This window comes from Physeter macrocephalus, chromosome 16 (genome assembly GCF_002837175.3).
Source record: "Physeter macrocephalus isolate SW-GA chromosome 16, ASM283717v5, whole genome shotgun sequence".
NCBI lineage: Eukaryota > Metazoa > Chordata > Mammalia > Artiodactyla > Physeteridae > Physeter > Physeter macrocephalus.
In genome coordinates this window covers 66692785-66720732 of record NC_041229.1, presented here as the reverse complement: position 1 = coordinate 66720732, position 27948 = coordinate 66692785, and the positions used below count along the sequence as shown (strand labels likewise).

The 27948-nt window shown below is 39.9% G+C and overlaps 1 protein-coding gene across 2 annotated transcripts in view; it reads right to left on the bottom strand.

Annotated features, from left to right (window-relative positions):
* Nucleotides 1–27948, bottom strand: part of MICAL2 (microtubule associated monooxygenase, calponin and LIM domain containing 2) — a 173129-nt gene that overhangs the window by 19959 nt on the left and 125222 nt on the right. For both annotated transcript variants that reach the window (XM_055091527.1, XM_055091528.1), the window contains exons 30-32: nucleotides 16035–16150; nucleotides 11709–11801; nucleotides 8571–8664 (exon numbers count right to left, since the gene is read on the bottom strand). In XM_055091527.1, the coding sequence (XP_054947502.1) occupies nucleotides 8571–8664; nucleotides 11709–11801; nucleotides 16035–16150 (303 nt within the window). The remainder of the gene's footprint in view (nucleotides 1–8570; nucleotides 8665–11708; nucleotides 11802–16034; nucleotides 16151–27948) is intronic.

Genomic DNA, 27948 nt, shown 5'->3' with positions numbered 1-27948 from the left:
TTAGTTTGTTAATATGATGATTGTTAAGTCACCCTTAGATTGCCAAATTTTAAAATTAATTGGATTAAATGTTCATTATATTCTTTTATCTTTTTGAATCTTTGTTATATCTGTGGTTGTATCTGCCCTTTTCATTCCTAATTTATTTCTTCTCTCTTACTTTAAAAAACCAATTTAAGGGCTTCCCTGGAAGCGCAGTGGTTGAGAGTCCGCCTGCCGATGCAGGGGACACGGGTTCGTGCCCCGGTCCGGGAAGATCCCACATGCCACGGAGCAGCTAGGCCCATAAGCCATGGCCACTGAGCCTGTGTGTCCAGAGCCTGTGCTCCACGCAACGGGAGAGGCCACAACAGTGAGAGGCCCGCGTACCGCAAAAAAAAAAAAAAAAAAAAAACAATTTAAGAGGATTGCCTTTAGTCTTTTATTAACTTTTCCAGTGAACCAACATTTGGCTTGCTTGATCCTCTCTGTTTTATCTTTATTCTCTATTTTATTTATATCTGCTCATATATTTATTATCTTCTTTCTTTAGGTTTATTTTGTTTTTTATTTTCTAAATGAAGTTGGACACTAAGCTCATTAATTTTAAGATTTTCTTCTTTTCTAATAACAGTATTTAAGGCGATACCTCTAAGGACCATTTTCACTGCATCTCATGAGTTTTGATCTATGGTTTTCCTTTTCATATTTAGTACATTTTAAATTTCCAAGTATTTTTAAAAATATCAATTTGATCCTTTTTTTGATCCATGAGAAATGTATATTTTTACTTTCCAAATGCATGGTTTTAAAAAATACATTTTTGTTACTGATTTCTAAGTTAATTACATTGTAGTATATAGAATGTGGCCTGTATAATATGGCTTCTCTGAGATTTACTTTATGAACTAATATGGTCAATTTTTGTAAATCATCATGTAAACTTGAAAAAATATACATTCTCTAATTTGGGGGTGCATGTCCATTAAATTAAAGTTATTAAGTGCAATGTTCAAATTTATAGTAATGTTTTATTTGACTCTCATTAATTGAGAGATGTACTATAACCTCCTGCCATGATAGTAGAAATTTCTCCCTGAAGTTTTATCATTTTTTTGTTTTATATATTTTGAGCCTATTACAGTTAATACATACAACATTTAAAACTGTCATATCATCTTAGTGAGTTGATCATTTTAAAATTATGTAGTGACCCTGTTTATTGCTAATCATGGTTTTGGTATTAAAGCAAGTATTAAAGGTATCTGCTTTTAACATAATTACCCTAGCTTTATTTTGCTAGTATATACTTGCCAATTTTTTTTAACTTTAAACCTTTTATTTATTTATGTTTTATATGTGCCTGCTAAATAGCATATAATTGGGTATTGTTGTTTGTTAACTTTCACTACTATTATTGAGATATTTAGATTTGTTTCTACCATCTTCCTTTGTGCTTTTTATCTTTTTTAAAATGCTTTTAAATTTCTATTTAGAACTGAGTGGGGGGTTTTGTTTGGTTGAATATTTTTTTCTCCCTTTGTTTTCCCTAGCTGATTTGAAGTTATATATTTTTTTCTATTCTTTTCATAATTACACTTAAATTTTAAATAGGTAATTTTTAATATCCTAACAAAGTCTAAACTTAATCAGTATTTTAGACTCCTTTTAGACAACATAAGGACCCTGGAACACTTCACTTCTAATCATTCAACTCCCAACTTATGTCCATTTTAGTCTAGTATTTTAGTTCTATCTTTGAAAAAAATCTATATTATTTTATACTGACAATGTTTATTTGTTTTACTTAAATGTCTATTATTTTTTGCATTCACCATTTCTTCTTGACTATTTCAGATTGTCCTCCTAGGTTTATCTATTTTTTTCCCCTTCAAGCATATTTGCTAGAATTTTGTTTGTAGATAGTTAAATCTTTTTTTTAAACTGAATGTTTCTTTATTGTGCACTTGCTCTTGATATATAGCTTTTCTGGGTATACTGTTCTAGCTTGAAGGGGTTTTTTTTTTTTTTCCAGTCTTTTGAAATTATTATTCCACTGTCTTCTAACATTCATTATTGCTGTTTAGAGGGCTGTTAGTAAAAATTTTATTCCTTTCTTAATTGGATATTTTTTCTCTTTACGCATTTTAATATCTGTCTTTGGTATCCTACATTTTCACATCATTGTGCCTAAGTAAGTGTGGATTATTTTAAATTTATCCTGATTTCTCTATCTCGGGCTCCATGTATCTGTAGATTTGTGCCTTTCATCCACTTTGGAAAAAATAAAGCTAGCACTTATAAACCATGCATTTGGTGCCAGACCCTGTTCTAAATGCTTTGCTCAGTACCTCAGCCATTATCTCAAGCATTACCTCTTCAAATAATACTCAACCTTAATTTTCTCTATTCTCTCCTTCTGAGACTTCAATTAAACATATACCAGACCTTCTCATTCTATCCTCTACATCTATAAGCTACTCTTTCCTTCTTTCCATCTCCTTCTATTCATGTGCTGCTTTCTGGTTGATTTCTTGATATACATTGTCCAATTCATTAATTCTCTCTTCTGCTGTGTCTAAGCTACTGTTTAGTGTATTCGCTGAAGTTTTGGCTTCAATGAATATAGTTTTCAGTTCTAAACTCTCTATTTATTTTTTTTAATCTCTGATCATTAGTTTTTATTTGAAAAAATTTACACCTAAAGGATTAAGCATTATATTTAGTGGTTTCTTTAGTCTCTTTTCATCTAGAACAGTTCCCTAGATTCCTCCTTCCCTTTTTTTTAAATGATATTGACTTTTCTCACTTATTTTGCAGATTGTCTCTCAATTTGAATTTGTCTGATTGTATTTTTATGGTTAAATTCAAGGTAAGCATTTCTGGCTGAGGTGCTGCATAAGTGAACATGTATCTTTCTTAGTACATCACAGCAGGAAGCTCACGATGTTAGTTTGATTATGGTTATGATTGGTTAAGGTTAAGGTGGTGTTGCCTGTTCACTTTTATTTTTCTGCTTGCTAATTTTTGAATGTAATCTTTTATTTCTTTAAATGTTTCCCACAGAGACATAGTATATTCTGTATTTGATAATTATAGTTGAAGTTCTTGGCCATTTAAATTTGTTGATTTTGCTTGAACCTCATTCTTAGTGGCTCACTTCCTTGTGTTTTGGGTGATTTTTAAAAATTATTATTATAAGCTCATGGTTTACTGAACTTAATCTGTCTGAATCCTGAGAGCCTAAACTGAGGCATGGTTTCTTCCATATAGGATCTATAATTGGTTTGGAGTGCCAGAGACCTGGCTTAATATGGGAATCTCAAGGTTAGCTCTCCTACTTTTTGTTAGACCCAAGGCAACCCTGGATTTCTGTTTTTGTGTTTGCTTCCTTCCTGGAACATGTAGGCTTCAGCATACCTTCTTTTCTCTCTCTTTTTTGGCCCTGAGAGATTTCTCTCACTTATTTAAGAGCCTAGCAATGTTTTCAAAAGTATCTTGTTGCAGTGAATGGGCTTTTATAGTATTTAGTCCAGCATTCCACTGCTCCACACTTCTTAGGAACCACATTCTGTATCCTTGGATGCGGTGGCCAGTTGGGTATTTAGTTTAAAATATTTTTTTCAGGTAAAATTATTATGACAGTGTTTCTTAAAACCGAGGTTTGCAAAGTTAATTTTATGGGTCACAACAAGCACTAAAAATGAGACAAAATAGAAAGTAGTAGTCTTTTATATGTAGTAAAATTCAATATCATCTCTTGAAACATTTTATTCAATTATATATTTATATGTACTAACTTGTGATATAAAACATATTTCTTGCTGCTGTCACGGGAATTTTTTTGTGTAAAGCAATTGTCTAGGGTACACAGCTTTGAAGCCTCAATGACCCTAGAATCCATGCAATGGAGAGAGGACCCAAGGCTTCTTCAGGAAGAGAATCTTAGTCTCTCCCTCAGTGGGCCCATCTCTGTTATAAGGCCACTGCTCAACCAGGTGGCTACTGAGGCTAAAAACAGAGGTAAATACATAATAAATGGATTATTGACATTTGTTGAGTGAGGCAATCTGTCATAAACCTTGAGCATCCCTGCTAGTCTTTGCTGAGTGTGCCAAATAGCAAGGCCTAACCATCCTATGTCCCTGAGCCACTCCTGCAGCCAGCCAAGTAGACTACTTGCTTCCTGGGAAAGGGGGCTGGCTTATTTACTGCTTGCCATAAAAGCTGCTGAGTTCCTCTACTGTGGCACAATCCACTGTGTGCACAGCTGCCATCAGGGCCTATCAGGCTACACCCTGGCACTTAGATACAGGGCAACTTGTACCACACTGCTGCTCCTGCTGTTTGCTGTGTTGTGAGTAAAAACTCCCTTGCTCTGATGCACTGAATATCACTGTTTACTTTCAGCACATAGAGTGTAGCAAATCCATCCAAATTCCTTGGTTGCTTAGCTACCAACTTCAGAGTCTTTGTCTATGAATGGCATCAGGATTCAAACTCAGGAGTGTCTGATTCTAATATCTGTGTTATTTTGAGGGCACCTTGTTGCTTTATTATCCAGGAAATTATTGTTTCTTCTGTTCCTCAGCAGCAGTCAAGATAAAAACCACAGAGTGTAAGCCAAACTACTTCCCTCTTCCTGCCTAGGGATCATTGCAATTTCTCTTGTCATAATGTGTGCTCCTGCTGCCACCTGCTGGCAGCCTCAGACATCCTGCTATTTCTTTGTAAACCCCTTATCTGTGTGAAGGAAAAGCCACCGGGCTCTAAAACAAAAAAGCAAGAAGCTCAATGCAGGGATGCAGGCAATCAACTGGTAAACCATCCTCAAAGTTGGTAAAGCTGTAAGGGAGGAATATTCTGTTACATTCCCCTGGGGACTAATCTTTTCTCCCTCAAAGCTGATCTCAGTTTTCACCAGCTTTTACCTGTCTCCAGGTATTGAAAGAAAGCACAGATTCTGTTATCTACTAAATTTAAATGGTGGTCTCTTGCTAAACTGTGGTGTTCCATCGCACATAACACTGACCACTACACTGACAACCAACAAAACCAGAAGGTAACCAAGAAGAGTCTAAGTGGCTGCAAAGCTCAACTTGACCTCTTCATAGACGGTGAGGCTCAGAGCAATCAGGCCGCTGCATATCATGGTCCTTTACTCTGGGCAGCTAGGACCATCAGGAGAATCCATTTCCTTTGTCAAGGACTTCCATCTCTCACACACGCGCACACACACACACACACACACACACACACACACACACACACACACACACACACACACACACCCCTACAGAACATAATGACTTGTCATCTGGGGTGGATTGTTGGACTTTTGTTTTTCTTTGTTTCCCTTGCCTTGACAAAACGGGGAAAAACCCTTCCTGGGGGTGGGAGAGCTTATTTCTGACTGTTGGAAAAAGAGAAAGCAGGAATTGTTGTCACGACAATTGGGAGCTCATCAAAGCCTCATTTTGCTCATCAGCCATCACTGCCCTCCATCCTGCACCCCCGCGTGTTCCTCTAATTCAATGCTCGCCTAATGAATAACTCCTAGGAACAAAAGACCCTTTCAGGCTGGCGCACATCATTATCAGAGGAGACTTGCATAACTGTCGCAGACGACTCATGTTTTCAAGCCTGTCTCTAAATCTGGTTATTCACAACCTTTATAGTTCAATATTATTGCCTAACTGTGATCATTTTCTAATTATCCTAATAATACTTATTAAATAATTCCCATTAAATCACTTGAACCAGAGCAGCCCAGGCCAGCTCAAATACAACTTAACCTAATAAGCATCGGTCATTCATTAAGCACCAGGGCAAGCTCTTAAAGGGGCTGAGTAGAATATTAAACTGCAAAGGAATATTATTATTGCACAAATGTTATTAGAAGTTCGAGTGTATTAATTTCAATGCCTGGTTTGCAAATCTTCTGTTTGGTTTCCTTTGGGGCCGCTCTCTGTGACTTGACTCTTTCAGTCTCCTGCCCCTTGTTAATCTGCATCTGTCACCCACATAAGGACAATCAAGGAGAAAAAGGCCCATAAACTTAACAGGGGAATTAAATTACCAAGGATATAGAGGGAATGAACAGAATCCATCTTCTGGCCAGCCAAATACACCTTTGAAAACACCATAAGCTGGCCAAGTTTCTTTAGCTGATAACTGCAAATAGCTTTTTTTAATATTGAGGGTGAGGGAGATTTTTCAGAAGCTTTAAAAATTTGGTTTCCAGACTTTAAATTTCAAGCAATAAAAATCAGAGAGTCAATTCTTTAAAAAGTGTGAATGGATATTTAACATTTTGTAAAATAATATCAGTAGCCATTTATTAAATGCTTACAACGTGGTAGGCACTCTTGGGAGACTCTTGGTCCACCAATACACTTAATTCTCAAAATGACCTGGTAATGTGAGGATTATGAGCTCCATTTTTCACATAAGGAATCTGGGAGCAGAGAGGTTAAGTGATTCTCCCAAAACCACACAGCCTAAATGCAGTGGAACAGAATTTGAACACAGGGCTCCTTGACGCTTACAATTTTACTTACCCCACCATGCCATACCGCCTCCCCAGCAAAATGAAACATGTCCTAGCTTTGCTGGTTTATCCTTTTCTCTTCTAAGGCTCTCACTGAAGTCAGCGGACTCCTAAAGACAAGTGCCAAGCCTTCTTGATTGGGAACATGACCAAACATTTCATTGTATCGAAAGCCCTGACAATGGCTGTACAGGTAGGCAGGGACTCCAAGCAGTGAGGAACAGTTACCACTTTTGTCAAGAACCCTACTTCTGATGGGTGGATTTGGGTTCTCTTTGCAAGGCAATGCACCGAGTATTGTTAGAAAAGGAACAAATATTTATTAACATTCTCTCCCATGCCAGGCACTGTGCTAGGGCTCCCACATACATTGTTTTAGCCAATTCCCACCACAAATCCAAGGAACAAGTATAATTATCACTCCCACTTCAGAAACACAGAAGCTGAGGCACAGAGGGGTAAAGTCAGACTCCAACGTTTCCAGAGAGACAATAACCACACAGCTACAGAAGCTGAAACCACAGGGCCTCTCACGTGCACCGGCCCTTGCAGGGCTCTGGGAACTGCCCCACAGGTTTGCCCGCATGACTTTGTATGAGCTTCGGGCCTCACAAAATCTGGGTCTGCCCCTGCTGGTACCATTATTCTCGAATAACTGAACTTTTAAGAGAACTGAAGCCCTAACCTTTCCCTATGTTGTTTACATGACCACACACAGAGATATGTGTTTTCAGGGTCTGCTTTCTCACATTTTATATCCCAAATACAGAAGGCTCAAGACATCACGTCATAAATTAAAGAGACAATACCCCCAATATACACACACATATATATCAGTGAATCGCTTTGCTGTATACCTGAAACTAACACAATATTGTAAATCAACTGTGCTTCAATTTTAAAAAAGAGACAATACCCCCCACTGACCCCAAGTCACTAGCAACACCACTGCTGGATGGTTTCCACAAACACATAGATTTCTTTCAGTTTCATTCCTCACTCAAAACTCTCTCCTGGTTCCTTATTCGTTATGGCATTTCACGTCTTTTTACTTTTGGTCTTTGCAGGTGCTGTTCCCTCTGCCAGAATGGTCTCCTCACCTCCCTGATAACCTCCTGTTCCTTCTCCAGCTCTTGTCTTAACAGATCACCCCCTCCAGGTGATCAGCCTGACCACCCCCCTTCCCCATCGAGATCAGTTAGGAACCTCGTGATTCTGTCCTCATTCCACCCTAATGCTTGTTCCCATCACAGCCCTCATCCCCCTGTATTGTGGCTTATTCACATGTCTGTGTCCCTCAATGGACCATAAACTTCTCAAAGCCAGGACATGTCATACTTATCGTTAGAGACCTACTGTCTTGATGTCCAATACAAAGCAGGCCTTCACCGGATGAATTCTGTTCGCATCTAAGAATCTGAAGCTACCAGTAGAACAGTTACTATTTATTGCTTTACCTTGTGCCAGGTAATGTGCTAATTTAATTTCATCATATATATATTTCATCATGTATATATATATCTCCTTTAATCGTTATTTCAGCTCTACAAGATAGGAAACCACTATTATCCAAATTTTAGAGGAGCAAACGAAAGTTCATAAAGGTTTAGAACGAGACTGGCCCAAGGCCCTACAGCTGATAAAGGGAGCTGCAGGTGGTAAAGGGAGAAACCAGGACTTTGACTCCAAGTCCAGGCTTTGAATCACTACCAACATTGCTTGAACACCCAACGGTTTCTCCTGAATTTATCTTAATCCCTGAATTGCAAAGAACATTCACACTAGCAGAAGAGAGACTGGACAGACCAGAAATCCAAGGCCCACAGGCTGACTGATGCCCCCGGGCATTTCAAACTGGACAACCGGTTTGATTTTGAAAGGGGGAAGCAGTTGTGGATTGAGCACCGCAGGTCTGTGTTGACAGTTCTACAGGGGGTGACAAGGTCTCCCTGTTTTGCCCAGGTGGTCAGGCCAGCACTGTTTTCAGACCACAGGCACGGGCCGAGCCCGCTGCTACAGATCCGCCTGCGGGGATGCCTACCTGCTTCTCCTCTCAGCGCCTTCTCCAGCCTCACGCCCTGGGTCTCAGAAGCTCTCTGCCACTCCTCCACCTCTTCCAGCTGCCTCTGGATGGCCTGCAATGCCAGGATCATACGTCACGCAGGCACTGTCAACGTGCAGAGTCATGCAAGGGCACCACCTCTGCCACCTACTTTCCAAGAGAAAGGAGCCCTTTCCCTCGTGATGCCACCTCCTTGATTAACTGGGTAAGAACCTGTGAATTCCCCAAACGACTAGAACCTGACATTTCCTTTCTTTAAGTATGAAAACATAAAGCAAGGAGTCTGTGTGTAAGCTCAGTTTGCCCCCAAGGAGACATTAAAACACTCCCCCTTGGGGCTTCCCTGGTGGCGCAGTGGTTGAGAGTCCGTCTGCCGACGCAGGGGACGCGGGTTCGTGCCCCGGTCCGGGAGGATCCCGCATGCCGCGGAGCTGCTGGGCCCGTGAGCCATGGCCGCTGAGCCTGCGCGTGCTCCGCAACGGGAGAGGCCACAGCAGTGAAGAGGCCCGCGTACCGAAAAAAAAAACAAAAAACACTCCCCTTTGACCAGGCCAGTCACACAGACATGCTCTCAGGCAGAGGCTGCTGCGCTGGGTGGGTGGTGCTCGCAGTTCCTGGACTCCTCGGAGCCTCGGCCTCTGACCATGGTGACGGCATAGCCATCAGAGCTACAGTCCCTACCCAGAGTAGGACAGGATCTCCGGGGGGAAACACAGGGCACGTTTCTTTTCCCAAGAAGAACCAGCAGATATCTCCCAAGAAGTTGTTCTGGAGCAGGAGACGTGGGCCAACTCCTGGGGCTGGGTGTTCCTCTCTTGGTTTGTCCTGCTCCTGTCCTCAGCTACAAATTGGCAACCTACTCTTTCACTGCACCACGGGGGCTCTTTATTGTCTGTGGAAGTGCACTGTGGCTTATTACTAGCAGTTTATGAAGACAAGACAGAAATGTTTATCCCATTAAGGCACCCCCTCCATAACCTTAACCTAACCATCAAGGCGCCTAGCAAGGCTTGGGATCATGACTGCGTTTGCCTTTACATGTTTATTTTCCCTACCAGCTATTTCTCGCCTGTATATTAGGAAGGAAAATGAAGGGAAAACCTTTCCTCTGTACATTCTGTTCATCCCCGTCCATTTTCTCTGCTTTCAAACACACGCTGCCAAAAGGCACATCTCTTGACAGAACAGACTTTGCACCTGGCAGACCAGGTGTGTTCAAGGAAGTGGCAGCTGTCTGGGCAGGTAGAACGTGTGTGTTCTTCCTTTCCTACCTTCCTCTAGCTCTGTCTCACTCCTCTTCCTCCTTAACTCCACATCGTTCTAAGTCTCCCCTGGATTCAAAGTACAATCGCTGAGGCATCTGCAACCCATGAAGGGGCCCAAGCAAGGGTAGCAGTGGGGAGGGGTGGGGATGGAGCAGCCACCTGGCTTCTTGTCTCAGCTGAGAGTGTTTAAGCCCCGAACATAAAATCTGAAATAGATGGGAATTCTATCTAAAACTACTTGTAATTTTATGCCCTCTTCCTCTCTGTCTCTCTTTTCAAGACAATTATATCTTTATAGATCTGTCTCTTGCTGGCACGGTGTAGAACTGCTAAAGGAAGGGAAACATTTAAATGACTTCATTACTGACTACTTTGCAATTATGGCTCTATAATTGCTATGGATGAGAAGTACCCCCCCCACCCCCCACCCCCGCCAAATTCATATGTTGATGTCCTAATCCCTAAAGAGACTATGTTTGGAGATAGGGCCCTTAAGAAGGTAAATAAGGTTAAGTGAGGTCATACCAGTGGGCCCTAATCCAACAGGACTAGTGTCCTTATAAGAAAAGGAAAAGATACCAAAATTCTCTTTCTCTTTCTCTGAATGCACACAGAAAAAAAGGTCATGTGAAGACACAGCAAGAAGGCAGCTGTCTACAAGCCAGGAAGAGAGTCCTCACCAGAAACCAATCCTGCAGGCACCTTGATCTTGGACTTCCAGCCTCCAGGACTGTGAAAGAATAAATTTCTGTGGTTTAAGCCACCCAGTCTGTGGTATGTCATTATGGCAGCTCAAGCTGATTGATATGGTGGTCATTCTTTAGAAACTAAGGATGAAAATCTCAAAGATTATACAGGACTGGTATGGGTGCTAGCAGATTAGGCCTCAAAAGGCCATCGTAATTCTTCTGTTGTCACTGCCTACTGTCTGGAGTAAAAATAGAAGGAGGGGAAACTGCTGAGTTTGCCAATCCATTTCATAAAGACTTCTCATGTTCTCAGAAGGAAAAGTTGAAATGTTTCAGGAAAGCCTGTTTCAGAAGTTGAGAAAGGACAGAGGAATTTATGGGAATTTTTCCCATCCACTAGGTGAAGGGGGTGGCTCCCAAGTCAGTCACTGAGAAGAGTAAAGGAGGCTGGAGTAAGTGACTTCCTGCTTTTGTCAGAAACAAATTACAGGACTACCTGGCCTGATAAAGCGAACAACTGGAAGAAGGGATGTAGGGTACACTGCATTAACATGAGTGGTCATTTTAAGTGTTTCTGTCCTAAAACCCAACTGTCCCTCAAGGCTAGGTTTGCGGTCCTCAGGGAGAGGGGGTGTGCCTTGACTTTCTGCTTCATTTTGCAGGTGGGCAGATCAACTTGGACAGAAATGTCTGGAGTAAACAATCAGGCCAGGAAATCTGTAGCAGAATGCTAGATGCTTGTGTGTTCAACTAACCTTGGAATAGAGACAGCCCCAGCAGTTGTCAGCTCAGCAAAGACACTGTCAGAAAGTCAGGGGAAGGTTGTGTCCTCACAGAGGACAAAACTAAGGCCACTGGTGTGTGACACTAAGGGCCTGGGATTGTTCCCAAGGCCGTGCGTTGGCTGCTGTTCCAGCTCACTTTGCAGGACACGCGTCTGCAGATGGAAAGGCAGCTGGGAGTGGGCCAACTCAACACCTGGGCCTTCCAGGCCCCAGAGTCCCACCAGGGATTGAGTCAGAGCCTTTAGAATAGCCACAAGCCCGGTTGCTCAGAGAAGAGAGACCTATCTTTCCCCAGTGCAATACAGGTTTCCAAAGGCTTCCACATCCAGATCCCCAGGATCCCAGACCCACTCACTCAGCTCAAGTTTGTTTTCTGACCTGAGCTTTATGAAGTCTTTTCAATTCTTCTTGCTTAACCAATTGTTTTGTTGCTTTTTCTAGCTTCCTTCTTCTTCTTAGTGTCTTCCTCTCCTACAAAAACCAAGAAGAAAAAAATATGTCTTGAAAAATGAAATTGAAATTTACAAAATACTGTCACAGACTCTGCCCTCTCCAACCAAACCACTGCTTAGCTTCTAGAACAACGATGTCAACAGAACTTTCTGCAGTGATGGAAATGTTCTGTATCTAGGCATAAGATTGCCTTCCCTACTTCACTTTGCTTGTACAAATACGTCATTAATACCACTGGGTTCTCTGTGTGCCTGGGCTAGTAGAATACAGAACATTCAAAATTGAGGCATTTAAAGTAGCTGTCCAGATCTTGACGGTGTCTCTTCCAGGTTTTAGACAGCAGAGAAAGGAGAAGTAGTGGTGTGGCCAGCTCCACATGTTGGAAGTTTCAGGAGACTCTTCTGATTGGAGAAGCAGCAGAGAATAACGTTTGAGCACTGGGCCCAGGAGCCATGCAAAGCTGGCATTCAAACCCCAGCTGAGCTGTGTGAGCTTCGGTATGTCATACAACTTTCTGAACTTCAGCGTCCTCTTCAGAGCGATGAGAATGATTTAATGACTACCTTGTAGGGATGTGGTAAGGATTAAATGGGATAAGGTGGGTCAAGTCCTTTGAAGAATACTTTTAAAAGATATGGGATACCCTGTGACCAAGCAATATTACTTCTTGAATTTTACCTTAAAGATTCAGCTCTAAAATTATGAAACAACTTATGCTCATTGTTTACTGAGAAAGAGTAACAATCATAATAATTTTGAATGACAATTTTGTAAGATAAAATATGGAAATATCCTAAATGCTACTGAAAAAACTTTTGATACCACAACACAATGAAATCATATGAAGCTGTAAAAACAAACAAAAAAAAAAGAAAGAAAAGAAAAGAAAAATAACAACAGAAAAGAAAACAAGGAAGAGTACTGGAAACCTCTAATGGAGTGTTTTACAGAACATATTACCAAGTAAAAAAAAACAACAACAAGATATAAAAGGGAGTATATACCATACCTTCTGTGCAATGAAAAAGTAAGAATAAGTATATCTTAGTTTATCCCTTTTTAAATAGTTTTTACTTTTAAACTATGTAAAAGATTTGCCATTCAGAAAATAAAATTATTTCCAAAAGAAAAAAAAAAAAAGATATGGGATAGATATTCAGTAAATACTATGATTTTTACCATTACCAGTATGATTATTATACAAATTAGCATGATTATAATTTCTTACTAAAATCTACTATTTTTCATATATGTGTGTGTATGTATGTAGTATGTATAATGTATGTATGTATACATCTTACATATACAAAATAAATGTCCAACTTGGGCCAGTTTTATTACGTTTGCCTTCTCAGAGCATACACATCAATTTTCTATATTAGGATGAGAATGAGAACATGCGAGAGACTTCTTTCTAATGCTGGCAGAAATAAATATGGAATTAGAAACTTGTTACATCTAGCCTGGTGCCTGGGCATTCAGTAGCTCTGGTTGAGCTGAATGTTTGCCCATTAAAGGGACTATAAATCCACAAGTGGGGAATGGACCTAACAGGCCTGACCCCAGGTCCATAATAGAGGTCAGAGATTTTACCTCAAAAGCAAGTGCCTTTCCAGGGCTTTATGGATCCTTGTCATTCTGCCACCCATTGCATCACTCTCCTTAGGAAAGCATCCAGCTTTCAGGGTTCAGATCACTGGTGAAAACATTTAGCTCAATGATGAAACTTGGTGTTTCTAAAATTCTCTGTAGGACGTAGAATCCTAAAGATCTTCATCTTTTCTTTCATCCTTGGAAGGAAATTTTGGCTCTCAGAACTCACTTATTCGATATCACATCTCTATTGCTAGAGGACAACTTCCAGATTGACTGTCAACCACTGCAGAGGTTCCAGGCCATTTGGGTGAGGGAACCCCTCCTTTAAGCAGCCAGGACCTTTCTGGGAAGGCTGGGTGGGGAGGGGTGTGGTGGTATTTAACAAATATCTCTTGAGCTTCCACTATACTAATCTACATAATAATTGCCAGCATTTTTTGAGTGCTGTGTGCCAGACACTGTACTGATTACTTCACATGCATCATTTTATTTATTCCACAAATTACACTTATTTCACAGATAAGGAAATCAAAGCTCAGAGAAGTTCAATAACTTGCCCAAGATGACACAATCAGGAATTGGCAGAGCCAGGAGCTAAGCCCAGGTAACCTGAATCCAGTGTCCACATTTCTATCTAGTTTATTCTGCCTTTCCTGTGCCAAATTCGGTGCAGATGCATCAAGGACCTCTGCTTTATAGAAATATCAAACTTTCCCCCTAAATTAAGACCATGCAAACAATTTCAGCGAGGGATGCCTTGACAGCATTGCGCTGTCTTAGCACTTCCCAGCAGCAAAGCTGCCAAACCCCAACTGCTTTATCAAGAGTCAGCAAAGCAGAACCTAGACAGGGAAAGAAAGTCCTTTACTGCCTTTTATTAAAAGATGTGGACATAGAAAAAAAGAAGGATGATTTATTAACAAACGCTCATATAGCCTTACATTGCATCAGGCACGGTTCTCACAGTCTCAATAATGGTGATGACGATGCAGAGAAGAAAGGAAAACGTCTAAGGGCTAAGGAAGAAAAAGATGAAGGACAGAGAAAGGGAGAAATCTGGCAGGACTGAAGACAAGCTGCCTGTCCCCCTCTCTCAGATCCAGGCATTAACTTGGGGGGAGGGGGCAAAGCAAAGAGGCGAGGCTGCATATCCTGTCTCCAGTTTCCTTTGCAAAGGTTCACTTGAGCTGACGTGGGCTCTGTGCCATGTGGCTGGGGACACACCTGTATGGGGCAGAAGAGATAAAGAAACTAGAAGGGAAAACACTTCCCTCGTTCCTTCAGTGTGAGCCCTTGGGAAGTCATAAAAAGGAACCTTTTTGTCAGCTTCCCTGCCTGAAGAGTGGGCCGTGTTGGAAGCCAGGTGAAGCGGGCAAGGTTTACCACACTGCAGGCTTATGTGATGACTGGCTCTGTTCTGGTCCAGCAGGAGGACAAGGAGCTATTTGCAAGGCTTGCCCTAGTTATCATGGTCTTGCCATTTCGATGGCTTTCAGCCACTCCATTCTTTTGGTCCCCATGAGTGGCAGAATGGCTGATGCTGGGGCTTCTGCCTCATTTGAATACAGAATTAACTCAGGGTCACTCAAGGGGGTGAGAGGGTCTGTCAGGAAATCCCAGAAATCAACACGACACATAGAATTCATTGGTACTGAGTGTCTTAATAATCATGGACACCCACGGTTAGAAATCAGAAATCTCTACGTATTCTCTTGTTCTCATTCTCTCTCTCCCCACCATGTCCCAGCTCCCTGCTGACTTGCTCCAAGGTGGGCCGTGGGGAGCTGGAACCCCTGAATAACTTGAGATGATGCCAAAGCTCCTAGCTCTAGATATGGATAAGTTGAGTTTAAGTAAATAAATTTGGTTCTCTCTCTTTCTCCGCAGATCCTTACTGCTCCAAAAAATAAACACTGCCAGAGCAGTGAACTGCTTCTGTCTGCCCAGGAAGCATATGATGTCCAGCCATTCAGCTCTTCCAGCCCCAGAGGATAAAGAAAACAACAGTGGGATTTGGTCATGGGATGCGTGTCTCCGTGTATGTAACATACAGACACATTTAAAGACATACAATGACGTTTGTGTTTTTTAATCCATGGGTATGGGAGTTATTTAAAGGGTTCTCCAGAAATTAATGTTCATTAAGCAAAGAGAAGAACTGCCATCCCCCCGCCGGCACACGGCTAGTCAGCGGGGATCCTCAGAGCCTAGATGCAACTGCATGGTTCATTTCGTATTTCTGATTAGAATAAACATAACGTTTTCCATGCAATCTGCCTCTAGTGCTTCTTAAATGAAGCTGTGCTACCCCTAGGGAAATACACATCTGCTTGTTTTAATTTTTTCGATGGTTTGCTTGTTGGATCACCACTTTAAGAGCTGCAGTCACCAAGTGGTTTCAAGTAAATATGTCTGTTTTTTCCCCCTTCCCACTTTGAAATCTCTGCGAAAGGCAAGTTCCTAAAAGTTAAAAAATATATATAAAAAGGTAATTCTTAGGGTGTTCCAGGTAAAAAGAGCGGTTGCTGTCAGATGCAATGAAACGTGATCCTCCTAATGAAACTGCTGCAGCTGGAGCCCACACTGGGTCTGAAGTCTGGATGGTAAACGGCCCCCGCAAGCCAAGGCCCACTTTGGTTTGCCAAGTGTTGTTACCTTTGACCGCAAGGAAGGCTGAGGGTCGAATTCTTCATCTGCAGAGGAGGTGGTGGTGGAAGAGGTGGAAGAGGCAGTCCCTGTCACCTGCACTCTGATGGGGACGTGCTTGGGACCTGAAATGGGAACAGAAGAACTCACTGAACTCCTAGCTTCTTCTCCTGTGTCGTGACCCAAAGCCACCTCTCCTTCCTCCCTGCTATACCCCCATTCTCTTCCTCCCTGCCCTCCCCTCACTGCACCTGCCATGAGCGTGAGGCAGCAGCACCTAAGGGCAACTGAAAACCTGGCCCTCTACGTTAATTACATTTCTGGGTCCCTGCCAAGAGCTTTGCAGCTCTCTTTTCATGTGAAAAAAAAAAAAAAAAAAAGGTATTATGCAGAAATCAATTAATTCCTTAAACACCATTTATATGGTGTGTTGCTAGGAATGCATTCAGAGATGAAATCTATTATTAAAATTCATGTCTGAAGTTAGCTGAGTTACCTAAATGCTTGTGTAAGGTTCGTTCTGCAGAGTAATTGAATGCAAAAAAGTCGGAGCCAGCTCTTAAACAAATCGCCCTTCTGCGGCTCACAGCATCTGGCACCCATTTTTACTACATGACATCTGCTCAGTGTAAAAGGGCTGGCGTCAGAATGTCTGGTCATAGAAAAAAAAAATCCCAAATGTAATCAGAAGCAAAAGGACTCTAAGCCTAAGGTTTTATCACATAGTCTCATGCAACATAAATATTTCATTAATTATGGCTAAACAAATGCCAATTTTATTTTCCCAACTTGCAGATATTATCACATCATCGAAGTGATGATTCAAATGCCAGGAAAGGCGGTTTAAGATAGGGAGGGCTCAACAATTCAGGGCCCACGGGAGAGCTGAAGTCGAGGGGAGATGCCAACCCCTGAACAAGAGGTAGATGGTTAGAGGCAGCAAAGTGCCTGTGTTTGCTCTGATCTCTTTGTGATCTGACTGGGGACCACGTGTGATAAAGTGTTCCAGGTGCTACAGGAGACTTTTATTCTTCTCAGCAAGAACATCTGCCCCTACACATTCAACCTGATGCAGAGTTAATGATTAATACCTGGATTAACGCACCCTGAACACTGGATATCAGAACCAGCTAGGACTCCATGATAGGAGATTTACTAATCTTTACTCTGCCACGTCAGCTTCTATCTAAAGAGAAATATGTTTTGGGTGGGGAGGGAGAAGGAGAGGCAATTCCAAGCTGACTAACATTCTCTCCAGCCTGCCTCTTCTTCCCCGTAATTTTCAACTACTCACCCCAGTGGGAGAGGGCAAGTTTTAAAAATTAAGGGTAATTTTAACCTCCAGGAACACACTTACACATGCTGTTATTCAAAGCAAAATAATGCAAAACAGCTATATAATAACACAGCCTCTCTGGAGAGAGAGTTAACTGTTTTCCACTTTAATGTGCCAGATGGGAACGCTCAGGTGAAGAGAAAATCAGGAGTTGCATAATAACGGTGGAGGCATTGTTAGTGGGGAGCTGAGACTGTTTCCCAGCCCCAGCCACTAAATCACCACTGAGTACTTTAGTCACTGAGTATTCCCTTCTTAGTGTGTGAGCTTGAGGAACTAACTTCACCTCCTGAGTTTCTGGGGATCATGACGTCTAACTTGCAGAACTGTTGTAGAAGAGTAAACATAATCAATATAAAGAGCCTAACACAGTGCCTGGTTCATTGCAGGTGCTTAAATAAATGTCGGCATCATCATCAGCTGCCTCTCCCAGACGATGAGGCAGCAGCCATTGCTTCATCATCAGCATTGATCCCAACGAACAATACTGCAATGTTAGCAAAACTGCCTAATCAACCGTCATTTTATGGAGGAAGTATAATAACCTAAATTTGAAACTTTTTCTAACTGTCAAAAATAAATTTAATATTTCCACTGAATTTTATTTTGAAATTGAGGAGAAAATGTTCCCAGATATAATGCATTTCTTAAACTTCTGGCAAAGTTATATGAAGTTAAATAGTTACCCCTGAATCTCTTCCCCTTTACTCTCTTCCATCATAGAACCATTCATTCTAGTTGACTTTTCATTTGCAAGCTTAAAAAATTTGCAGCATCGTTCTACTCTGGCTATAATGGAGTGACTGATTCTGGGATTGATCTCCCACCACAAAGCACTAGAAGTCAGAATGAAATATATGAAGCAGCTGTTTCCAGACACTGGACAAGAGGCAGTACAGAACTGTGATAAAGGCGGGAACAGAGCTTACATGAGGTAAGCCCTACAATCACGGTAGCTTTCTGCCTACAGGCACTTTCCAGAACACAGTGCAGGTAGGAGGAACCTAAACAGAGCATAGCAGATTCATTGAGTTGAGAAGACAAAGGTCACCGTTTGAGTGGGCTGAGGCAGTTGGAATATGTGGGGAAGAGTACTTGAGAGGAAGGAGCTATGCAGAAAACAGACTTCAGAAATAAGCATAAAAGCCAACTTGAGTCTACTGCTTAATGATAAACTATAGATGCCTAGAGAGAAATTGCATGAGGTTGGGCCAACAACTGCTGGAAAGTTATAGGGTAAATAATCTCTAAAGCTTTCACAAGACTGGAAGATGTTCAAGTTTTACCCAAATAGGGTAGAGCAAATGTTGGGGGCATTAGAGTGGAGACGACAGAAGAGTCGCACTTGAGTAACAGGGATAAATTAGCTCTAGAGTAAAGTTCATTATAGACATAACTGAATAAGCTTAAAAACCAGCCTTGTAAGAAACAAATTGATCTGCAAGTTACTCTACTGCCTGCCAAACATTCTTTAATGCCTGTATAACATTCTTTAAATGAGGAAACAAAATCTAGACACTCTAAAATGTAATATTTACAAAATCTAGCAGCCAGTAAACAGTTACTAGATACACAAAAAAGCAGGACAATGAGTCTGATAATCAAGAGAAAAATCAATCAATAAAAGCAGACTCAGAAATGATGAAATTAGCAGACAAAGATTTAAAAAGAGTTATTCTAAATGTGCTCAAGAATTTAAAAAGAAAACATGAACAGAATAAGGACAGAAACAAAAAATATTTTTTTTTTTTTTTTTTTTTTTGCGGTACGTGGGCCTCTCACTGCCGCGGCCTCTCCCGTTGCAGAGCACAGGCTCCGGACACGCAGGCTCACCGGCCATGGCCCACGGGCCCAGCCGCTCCGTGGCACGTGGGATCCTCCCGGACTGGGGCACGAACTCGTGTCCCCTGCATCGGCAGGCGGACCCCCAACCACTGCACCACCAGGGAAGCCCCCGAAAAAATATTTTTAAAAGAACCAAATGGAACCTATGAAGATGAAAACTACAAAATCTGAAATGAAAATTTCACTGGATCACTTTAACAACAGACTAAATACTGCAGAGGAAAATATTCAGTGAAATTAAATAATAGCAATAAAATAAAAACTATCTAAAATGAAGCACAGAGAAAAAGAGACTGAAAAAATGAATAGAACCTCAATGACCCGTGAGACAATATCAAGTGGTCTAAAATACATGTGATTGGAGTGCCAGGAGACAGAGGGAGAATGACAGGAAAAGAAAATGTAGTTGACATAATATTGCTGAAAATCATGCAAATTTAATGAAAATTGTAAATCCACAGCTTCAAGAAGCTCAAAAACCCACAAGCAGGGTAAACACAAAGAAAATCATAGCAAGCCTCATGATAATGAAATTGCCAAAAAGCAGAGATACAGATAAAATCTTAAAAGCAGACAGAGAAAAATGATACATTTCATACAGAGAAACAAAGATAAGAATGTCCATGGACATCTTGTCAGAACCTAAATATGCCAAGAGACAATAGAACATCATTAAAATGCTGAAAGAACAAAAAAATCTGCCAACTTATGATTCTATGACCAGTGAAACGACCCACTCAAAATGAAGCAAAAGGGGCTTCCCTGGTGGTCCAGTGGGTAAGACTCCACACTCCCAATGCAGGGGACCCAGGTTTGATCCCTGGTTGGGGAACTAGATCCCGCATGCACACCGCAACTAAGAGTTCGAAGGCCACAACTAAGAAATCTGCATGCCTCAATGAAGATCCCGTGTGCAGCAACTAAGACCCGGCACAGACAAAATAAGTAAATAAAATAATAAATAAATAAATAAATATTAAAAAATAATTCTCCTTACCTGCCTTGTTTTTTTAAAAAAAAAATGAAGCAAAATTAAAGGTTTTTTGTTTTTTTGTTTTATTGTTTTTTTTAGGAGAAAGAAGTTAGGATAATTTGTTGTTAGCTGACATGGATATAAAAAAGTTTTAAAAAGTTCTGTAGCAGAAGGAATATACCAGATGGAATGAAGAGGTTCAGAAATGGTAAATATGAAATAATTTTTCTTTGTGGTTCTTAATTTCTTTAAAAGACAATTGACTGTTTAATGTAAGATAGTGTGAAATAATAAGAAATATACCTACAGATCTTCCTCAGCTTACAATGGGGTTACATCCCGATAAACCCATCCTAAGTTGAAAATATTGTAAGTTGAAAACTCATTTAATACACCTAACTTACTAAATGTTTTAACTTAGCCTAGCATGCCTAAATGTGCTCAGAACACTTACATTGCCTACAGTTGGAAAAAATTATCTAAAACAAAGCCTAATTTATAACAAAGGGTAGACTAGCTCATGTATTGATAGATTATTGAATACTACACTGAAAGTGAAAAACAGAATGGTTGTTTGAGTACAGAATACAGGCTGTAAGTGTATCGGTTATTTACCAGCCAGATCTCCTGGCTGACTGCGAGCTGTGGCTCTGGAGAGTATGGTACCACATATTGCTTGCCTGGGAAAAGATCAAAATTCAAAATGTGAAGTATGGTTTCTAATGAAAGCATATTGCTTTTGCATTACCATAAAGTCAAAAAATTGCAAATTGAACCAGTGTAAATCACAGACTTTCTGTATTGGTCTCTGCCCCGGCTTCTGCTAATATTTGATCTTTGACCCCAATTCCTGACAAAAAGGTCCTAAAACCCTTGGAATTTCCTAGGTGATAGGAGTATCTTTTGTTCTAATGAGGTGGCTCTTGGTGGGCTTGTGGATGAGGACTGGTCACTAGAAAGACCAAGCCATGATTAGAAGCTTGGAACTATCATCCCTACCCCTCCATCCTCTGAAGAGGGGAGAGGGGCTGGAAAATGAGTTAATAATTGATCATACCTACGTGATAAAGCCTCCATAAAAATCCCTAAAGTACAGGGTTTAGAGAGCTCCCAGATTGGTGAACACATCCATGTGCTGGGAGGATGTTGAACCCCAGCTCCATGGGGACAGAAGCTCCTGTGCTTGGGACCCTTCCAGACTTCACCCTATGTATTTCTTCATCAGGCTATTCATCTGTATCCTTTATCATATCCATTATAATAAACTAATAAGTGTAAGTAAGTGTTTCCCTGAGTTCTACGCCAGACTAGCAAATTATTGAACCCAAGGAAGGAAATGAGGGAACCTCTACTTATAACCAGTTGGTCAGAAGTACAGGTGACAACCTGTAAGGATATAGAAGATTTGAGCAAAAACTACTAATACATTTGACCTAATTGACTGCTATAAAACAACATCCCCAATAACTAGAGAATATAAATTTTTTTCAGAGTACATGGAACATTCACTAGATTGGTGATATGCCAAGCCATAAAGCAAGTATCAACAAATTTCAAAAGACTGAAGTCATACATAGTATGTCTTCTGACAACAGTGAGGTTAAGCTAGAAATCAATTAATAAAAAATATAAGTAGAACACTTCAAAATGATTAGAACTTAAGCAATACTTTCTAACAACCTACTGATCAAAGAAGAAATAAAAATAAATTTAAATTAACTGACGAAAAAATTTGGTATAACAAAATGACTAGAATGCAGCTAAAGTGATGATTAGAAGGGAATTTAGAGCTTTAAATGTATACATTATGCAAAAGAGAAAAGTTGAGAATTGATGCTCTAAGATCTACTTCAAGAAACTAGAAAAAGAACCATCAAATAAACCTAAGGAAACCAAAAAGGAATAAAATACTCAAGATAAGAACAGATTATGAAAGACAATAAAGACAAAGCAGAAATAAAATAGAAAATTAACAAAGCAAAAATTTTCTTCTTTAAAAAGATGAATAAAATGGATAACCTCCACGAAGAATGATTGAGGAAAAAGAGACAGAAAACACACCTACCAATACTGGGGATAAAAAGTCCTACAGAGTACTAAAGGAAGCTATTAACCATAAACCATTTTATGACAATAAATTTGAAAATTTAGATTAAATGGACAAATTTATTGAAAAACACGACTTACAAAACTGACATAAGAAGAAATAGAAAATCTGAGTAGTTACATATCTAACAAAAGGAACCCTCATATACTGCTGGTGGGAATATAAATTGGTGCAGCCACAGTAGAAAACAGTGTGAAGGTTCCTCAAAAAATTAAGACTAGATCTACCATATGATCCAGTTATTCCACTTCTGGGTATTTATCCAAAGAGCACAAAACACTAATTTCAAAAGATATACACACTACGCTACGTTCATCACAATGCTACGTTCATCACAGATATACACACTATGCTACGTTCATCACTATGCTACGTTCATAGAGATGTGGTATAGGAGAGAATACTACTCAGCCATAAAAAAGGATGACATCTTCGCCTGCCGATGCAGGGGAACCGGGTTCGCGCCCCGGTCTGGGAGGATCCCACATGCCGCGGAGCGGCTGGGCCCGTGAGCCATGGCCGCTGAGCCTGCGCGTCCGGAGCCAAAAAAAAAAAAAAAGAAAAAGGATGACATCTTGCCATTTGTGACAACATGGATGGACCTTGAGGATTTTATGCTAAGTGAAATAAGATGGAGAAAGACAAATACATAAGAGTTCACTTATATGTGGAATACAAAAATAAATAAATTAATGAACAAATCAAATCAAACCAAATAAAAACAAACATGTGGATACAGAGAACAGAGTAATGGTTACCAGAGGGAAGAGGGTACCAGAGGGAAAAATGGGTAAAGAGGGTCAACTGTATGGTGATGGATGGGAACTAAAACTTTGGTTGTGAGCACACAGTAGTGTATATAGGAGTCAAAACATAATGCTGTACATGTTAAGTGCATAATGTTATAACCAATAAAAAGAGTACCTATAAAAATAATCTACAGCAAATAGAAAGATAAGCCTTCTGATATTTGGTTAAAAAGATAATGATCTATTTATTACCACTTCTATTTAGCACTGTATAGGCGGTCCCAGGCAGTACAAGAAAATTAAATAAAAGGTATACAAACTAGAAAGGAGGATGTCAAACCATCTTTATTTTCAGACAACATGATTTTCTGTGTAGAAAATCTCACAAAAAAGCTACTAGAATAATAAGTGATTTTAGCAAGGACAACAGAAAAAGTCAATTGCGTTTCTACATATTAACAATGAGCAACTGAAAATCAAAATTAAGAAAGCCGCTCCATTTACAGTAGTAACAACAACAAACTGTGAAATTCTTAAGGGATACATTTAACAAAATATGCGCAGGAACTACACACTGAAAACTAAGAAAACCTAAATAAATTAAGAGATATTCCATCTCCAGGGACTGAAAGACTCAGTAGGTATCAATTTTTCCCAAATTATTTAGAGACGAAAAACAATCCCAATCAAAATTCCAGCAGGCTTATTTGGGAGAAATTGACTAGCTAAATTTAAAATTTTTATGGAAACACAGAAGACCTAGATAGCCAAAATAACTTTTAAAAACAAAATTTGAGGACTCCCACTACCTGTTTGCAAGACTTACTCTAAATCTCTAGTAATCAAGAGAGTATAAGGATAAACATACAGATCAATGGAACAGAGTAGGGAGTACAGAGGTAAACCCTCACGTATATAGTCAACTGATTATCTGTAAAGATGACACTGTAACACAATGGGGGAAGAAGAGACTTTTTAACAAGTGGTGCTTTAACAATTGGATATCTATGGGCAAAAAACTTTGACTTTTATTTACTATAAGAAATTAATTAGAATTGGATTATAGACTTAAGCCCAAAAGCTAAAAACTGTGAAACTTCTGAGAGAAAACATAGGAGAAAGTCTTAGTAACTCTGGGTTTAGAAAGATTTCTTAAATCTAATTCAAATTATTTAAAAATTTAATTAATTTAACTTCCTCAAATTAAAAACTGCTGTTCTTTGGATGATGAAAATGAAGACAAGCCACTAGCTGGGAGAAAATATTTGTAAACACATATCTGATAAAGGACTTATAACCATAATTTTTATGAACTCTGACTAAATAGAGGGTTATAGTGTGTTCTCAGATCAGAAGACACAATATTCTAAAGCTATCAAATGTCTCTAAATTAATCAATTTAAAACTGTATCATTTATAACTGCACACACAAAAATTGAATACCAGGGAATATATGTAATGAAAATTGTGCAAGACCACTACAACTACAAAACACTGGCAGAAATTGCAGAAGTCTTTAGGAATGTATCATATCCAGGGATTTGAAGACTTACTATTATAAAGATGTTAATTTTCTCCAAATTTATCTCTGGAGTCAGTGCAATACTAGTCATATGCCCAGAAAATATTTTTGTGGAAATTGATGAGTTGATTCTGTAAGTCATATGGAAATGCAAAAGGCCAAGAATATCAAACAATCTTGAAGAACAAAGTGGAGAATTTACTTCAGACTATGAAGATTTATTATAAAACCACATAATGAAAACAGTGTGATTCAGGTGCGAGGACAGACAAACCAGTAGAAATGAATAGAAGGTTCAAAAATGAACCTGCCTCATTAATGACAAAAGTGTCACTGCAATGAAGTGGGGTAAAGAGATGGCTTTTTTAATAAATGCTGCTGAATCAACTGGATAACAACATGGAAAAAAAATAAACACCCTACCTCACAGAATATACAAAAATCTATCCTACGTTGGTCATAGACTTAATTATGAAAGATAAAATAATAAAGCTTCTATAACTGTGTTGTACAATAGAAATCCAACACAAGCCATGTATGTCATTTAAAATTTTCTAGTAGTCACATTAAAAAATGTAAATATAGACATATGAAATTAGTCTTAATCATGTTTAGCTCAAATTTCAAAAATATTATCATTTCAATGTATAATCAAATATAAAAATACTAATGAGATCTTTTACATTATTTCATTCAAACTAAGTCTTCAGAATCTGGTGCATATTTTATACTTACAGCACATCTTGTTTCTTGGTGTTTTTTTTTTCATATATAGCTCCTTTATTTGTAGAAAAGATTTGTGGAAAACAAGGTAAATTTTATAAAAATTACATGCGCTCCCAAAATGAAACTCATCACTGGTGATAAATAAGTGACTGAAGTAATAACCAGTTTACCTGGGATGATTTGCCAGGATGCTCAAGGGGAGATATTACTTGATACAGCCTGCTATATGCACCAAAATAATAGTTACTGACCTTTGAAATTTATGGAAAGAACCATACAAATGGTTTTCAGATATAACTTTAATTTTTGGAAGTATTTCAATGGTTTTAAAAAATTTTTTAGTATTTATTTATTTTTGGCTGCGTTGGGTCTTTGTTGCTGTGCGCAGGCTTTCTCTAGTTGCAGTCAGCGGGGGCTACTCTTCGTTGTGGTGCACGGGCTTCTCATTGCAGTGGCTTTTCTTGTTACGGACCACGGGCTGTAGAGCACAGGCTTAGTAGTTGTGGTGCACGGGCTTAGCTGCTTCGCAGCATGTGGGATCTTCCTGGACCAGGGCTCAAACCCGTGTCCCCTGCATTGGCAGGGGCATTCTTAACCACTGTGCCACCAGGGAGGCCCTTGAATGGTTTTAAACATGGGCTTGAATTTGTAAACATCTACAACTTTCCCCCACAAGGACTCCCAGCCCAAGAGTAAGCTGTGGCTTAACCAATCGGGAATGTCTGTGCTGTTGAAGGCCAGTGCTACTTTCCACAGAGGGGAACATCAACCCTTTTCTGGCTTGTTAGAACTTTCAAGGCCCTTATGTCTTTGATGCTGAGCATCTGGCCAGGGGCATTTTGTGAACCAGACAATGAGAGCTTCTTGGAATGAGCACATCTTGGTTTAGACAATACATTTTCAATAATTAAAGTGAAATGTAATCCTATCAAAAGAGAAAAGTTGAGTTGAATAGAAAAATATTTTATACAGCTTCAATTTTAAAATTTAAATCCATTAACATAAATAAAATTAAAAATTCAATTCCTTACTCACACTAGCCCTATCTCAAGTGTGAAATACTGGCTACCCTATTGGACAGTGCAATTCCAGAAGGTAACACACAACAGTATCTTTGTGACCTCAGGATAGGGAAAGATCTCATAAACAGGATGCAAAAATCAACAACAATAAGGGAAAATATTGATAAATTTGGCTTTATTAAAATAAGTGCCCTTGTTTATCAAAAACACCTTTAGAGAGTGAAAAAGTGAGCAGAAGAGTGGAAGATATTTTATATATATATATATATATATATATATATATGTATATATATATATATATATATAAAATCTGACAAAGGACTTATATCCAGAATCTACACAGATTACAAACCAATAAGGAAAGGGCTGACTACATAATGTAAGTATGGACAAAAGACTTGAATAGAGATATCATACAAGAAAATATCTACATAAGCATGTGAACAGTAGTGCAACATCATTATCAGGTAAATGCCAATTAAAACCTTGAGATACCACCACACGCCTATAAAAATGGTGACATCAACAAAACAAAACAAAACTGAGACTGTGGAGTGTTGGCAAGGATGTGGGTCAAGGGGAGTTCTCAGTTCCTGCTGGAGGGTATATACATCGGCACAACCACTTTGGAAAACCATTTGACAGTACCTACTAAAGCAAACCAATCACGCCTAACCCCAGGACCTAGCAATTCACTCCCAGGTATGTACTGACAGAGATTCTCTCTTCGCCCATACTCTAGCCAAGCTCACCTGAGCCCCCTCGACTAGACCTCAACCTTGGCCCATAGCAACTAGGCTCTCAACACAAATAGTTTAGCCCACTCACTTCTTCCTACACTGAAAGACTTAAACACTGGCAGTTTCTAACAGTTCAAGGCCACATCCCTAGGATGACCCAGTCCCCCTTAAGGTACCTGCCTGAGAAAACTCAAGACTGACAAATGAATTTACTGTTTGCTTTAGCCAACACCTGTCTATAGGCTCCTGACCACACTTTCTTAGAGCCTTTACTAAGAAGGGCTTACAACTGTCAATCCTTCTTCTGTCCCTTTGAGATGTATATGTATCTCCTACCACTCAGGAGGACCAGAAAGCCAGTCCTTTCAAATGCAATCATCAGGAAGGATAGGGCCTCAGTCTCCCAGTTTCTGGGGGAGGATAGAATCCTAACTTCAATCACTGCCAGCTAACAGACCCAGCTGACCTAACCAGCATTTACACTAACCAACCGCATAGAACTTTTCACTTCCCTGACTCTACTGAGACCCCACTCTCCTCTCCCTATTCCCTCATTCTCCCTGTCAAAAACCCAGCCACCTCTGGCAAAATCAAAGCTGAGTTCAGTTCATACTGAACTCTCTTCCCTACTGTAACAATAAATTACTAATTAAACTCTGCCCTTACCACTTTAACTAGTATCTGGCTTTGTTTATCTTTGACAATACCCAACAGAGACACTACGTATAAGGGTGCTGAAAGCAGCATTCTTCACAATAAAAACAACTGAAAACAACCTAGGGCTTCCCTGGTGGCACAGTGGTTGGGAGTCCGCCTGCCGATGCAGGGGACACGGGTTCGTGCCCCGGTCCGGGAGGATCCCACATGCCGCGGAGCGGCTGGGCCCGTGAGCCATGGCCGCTG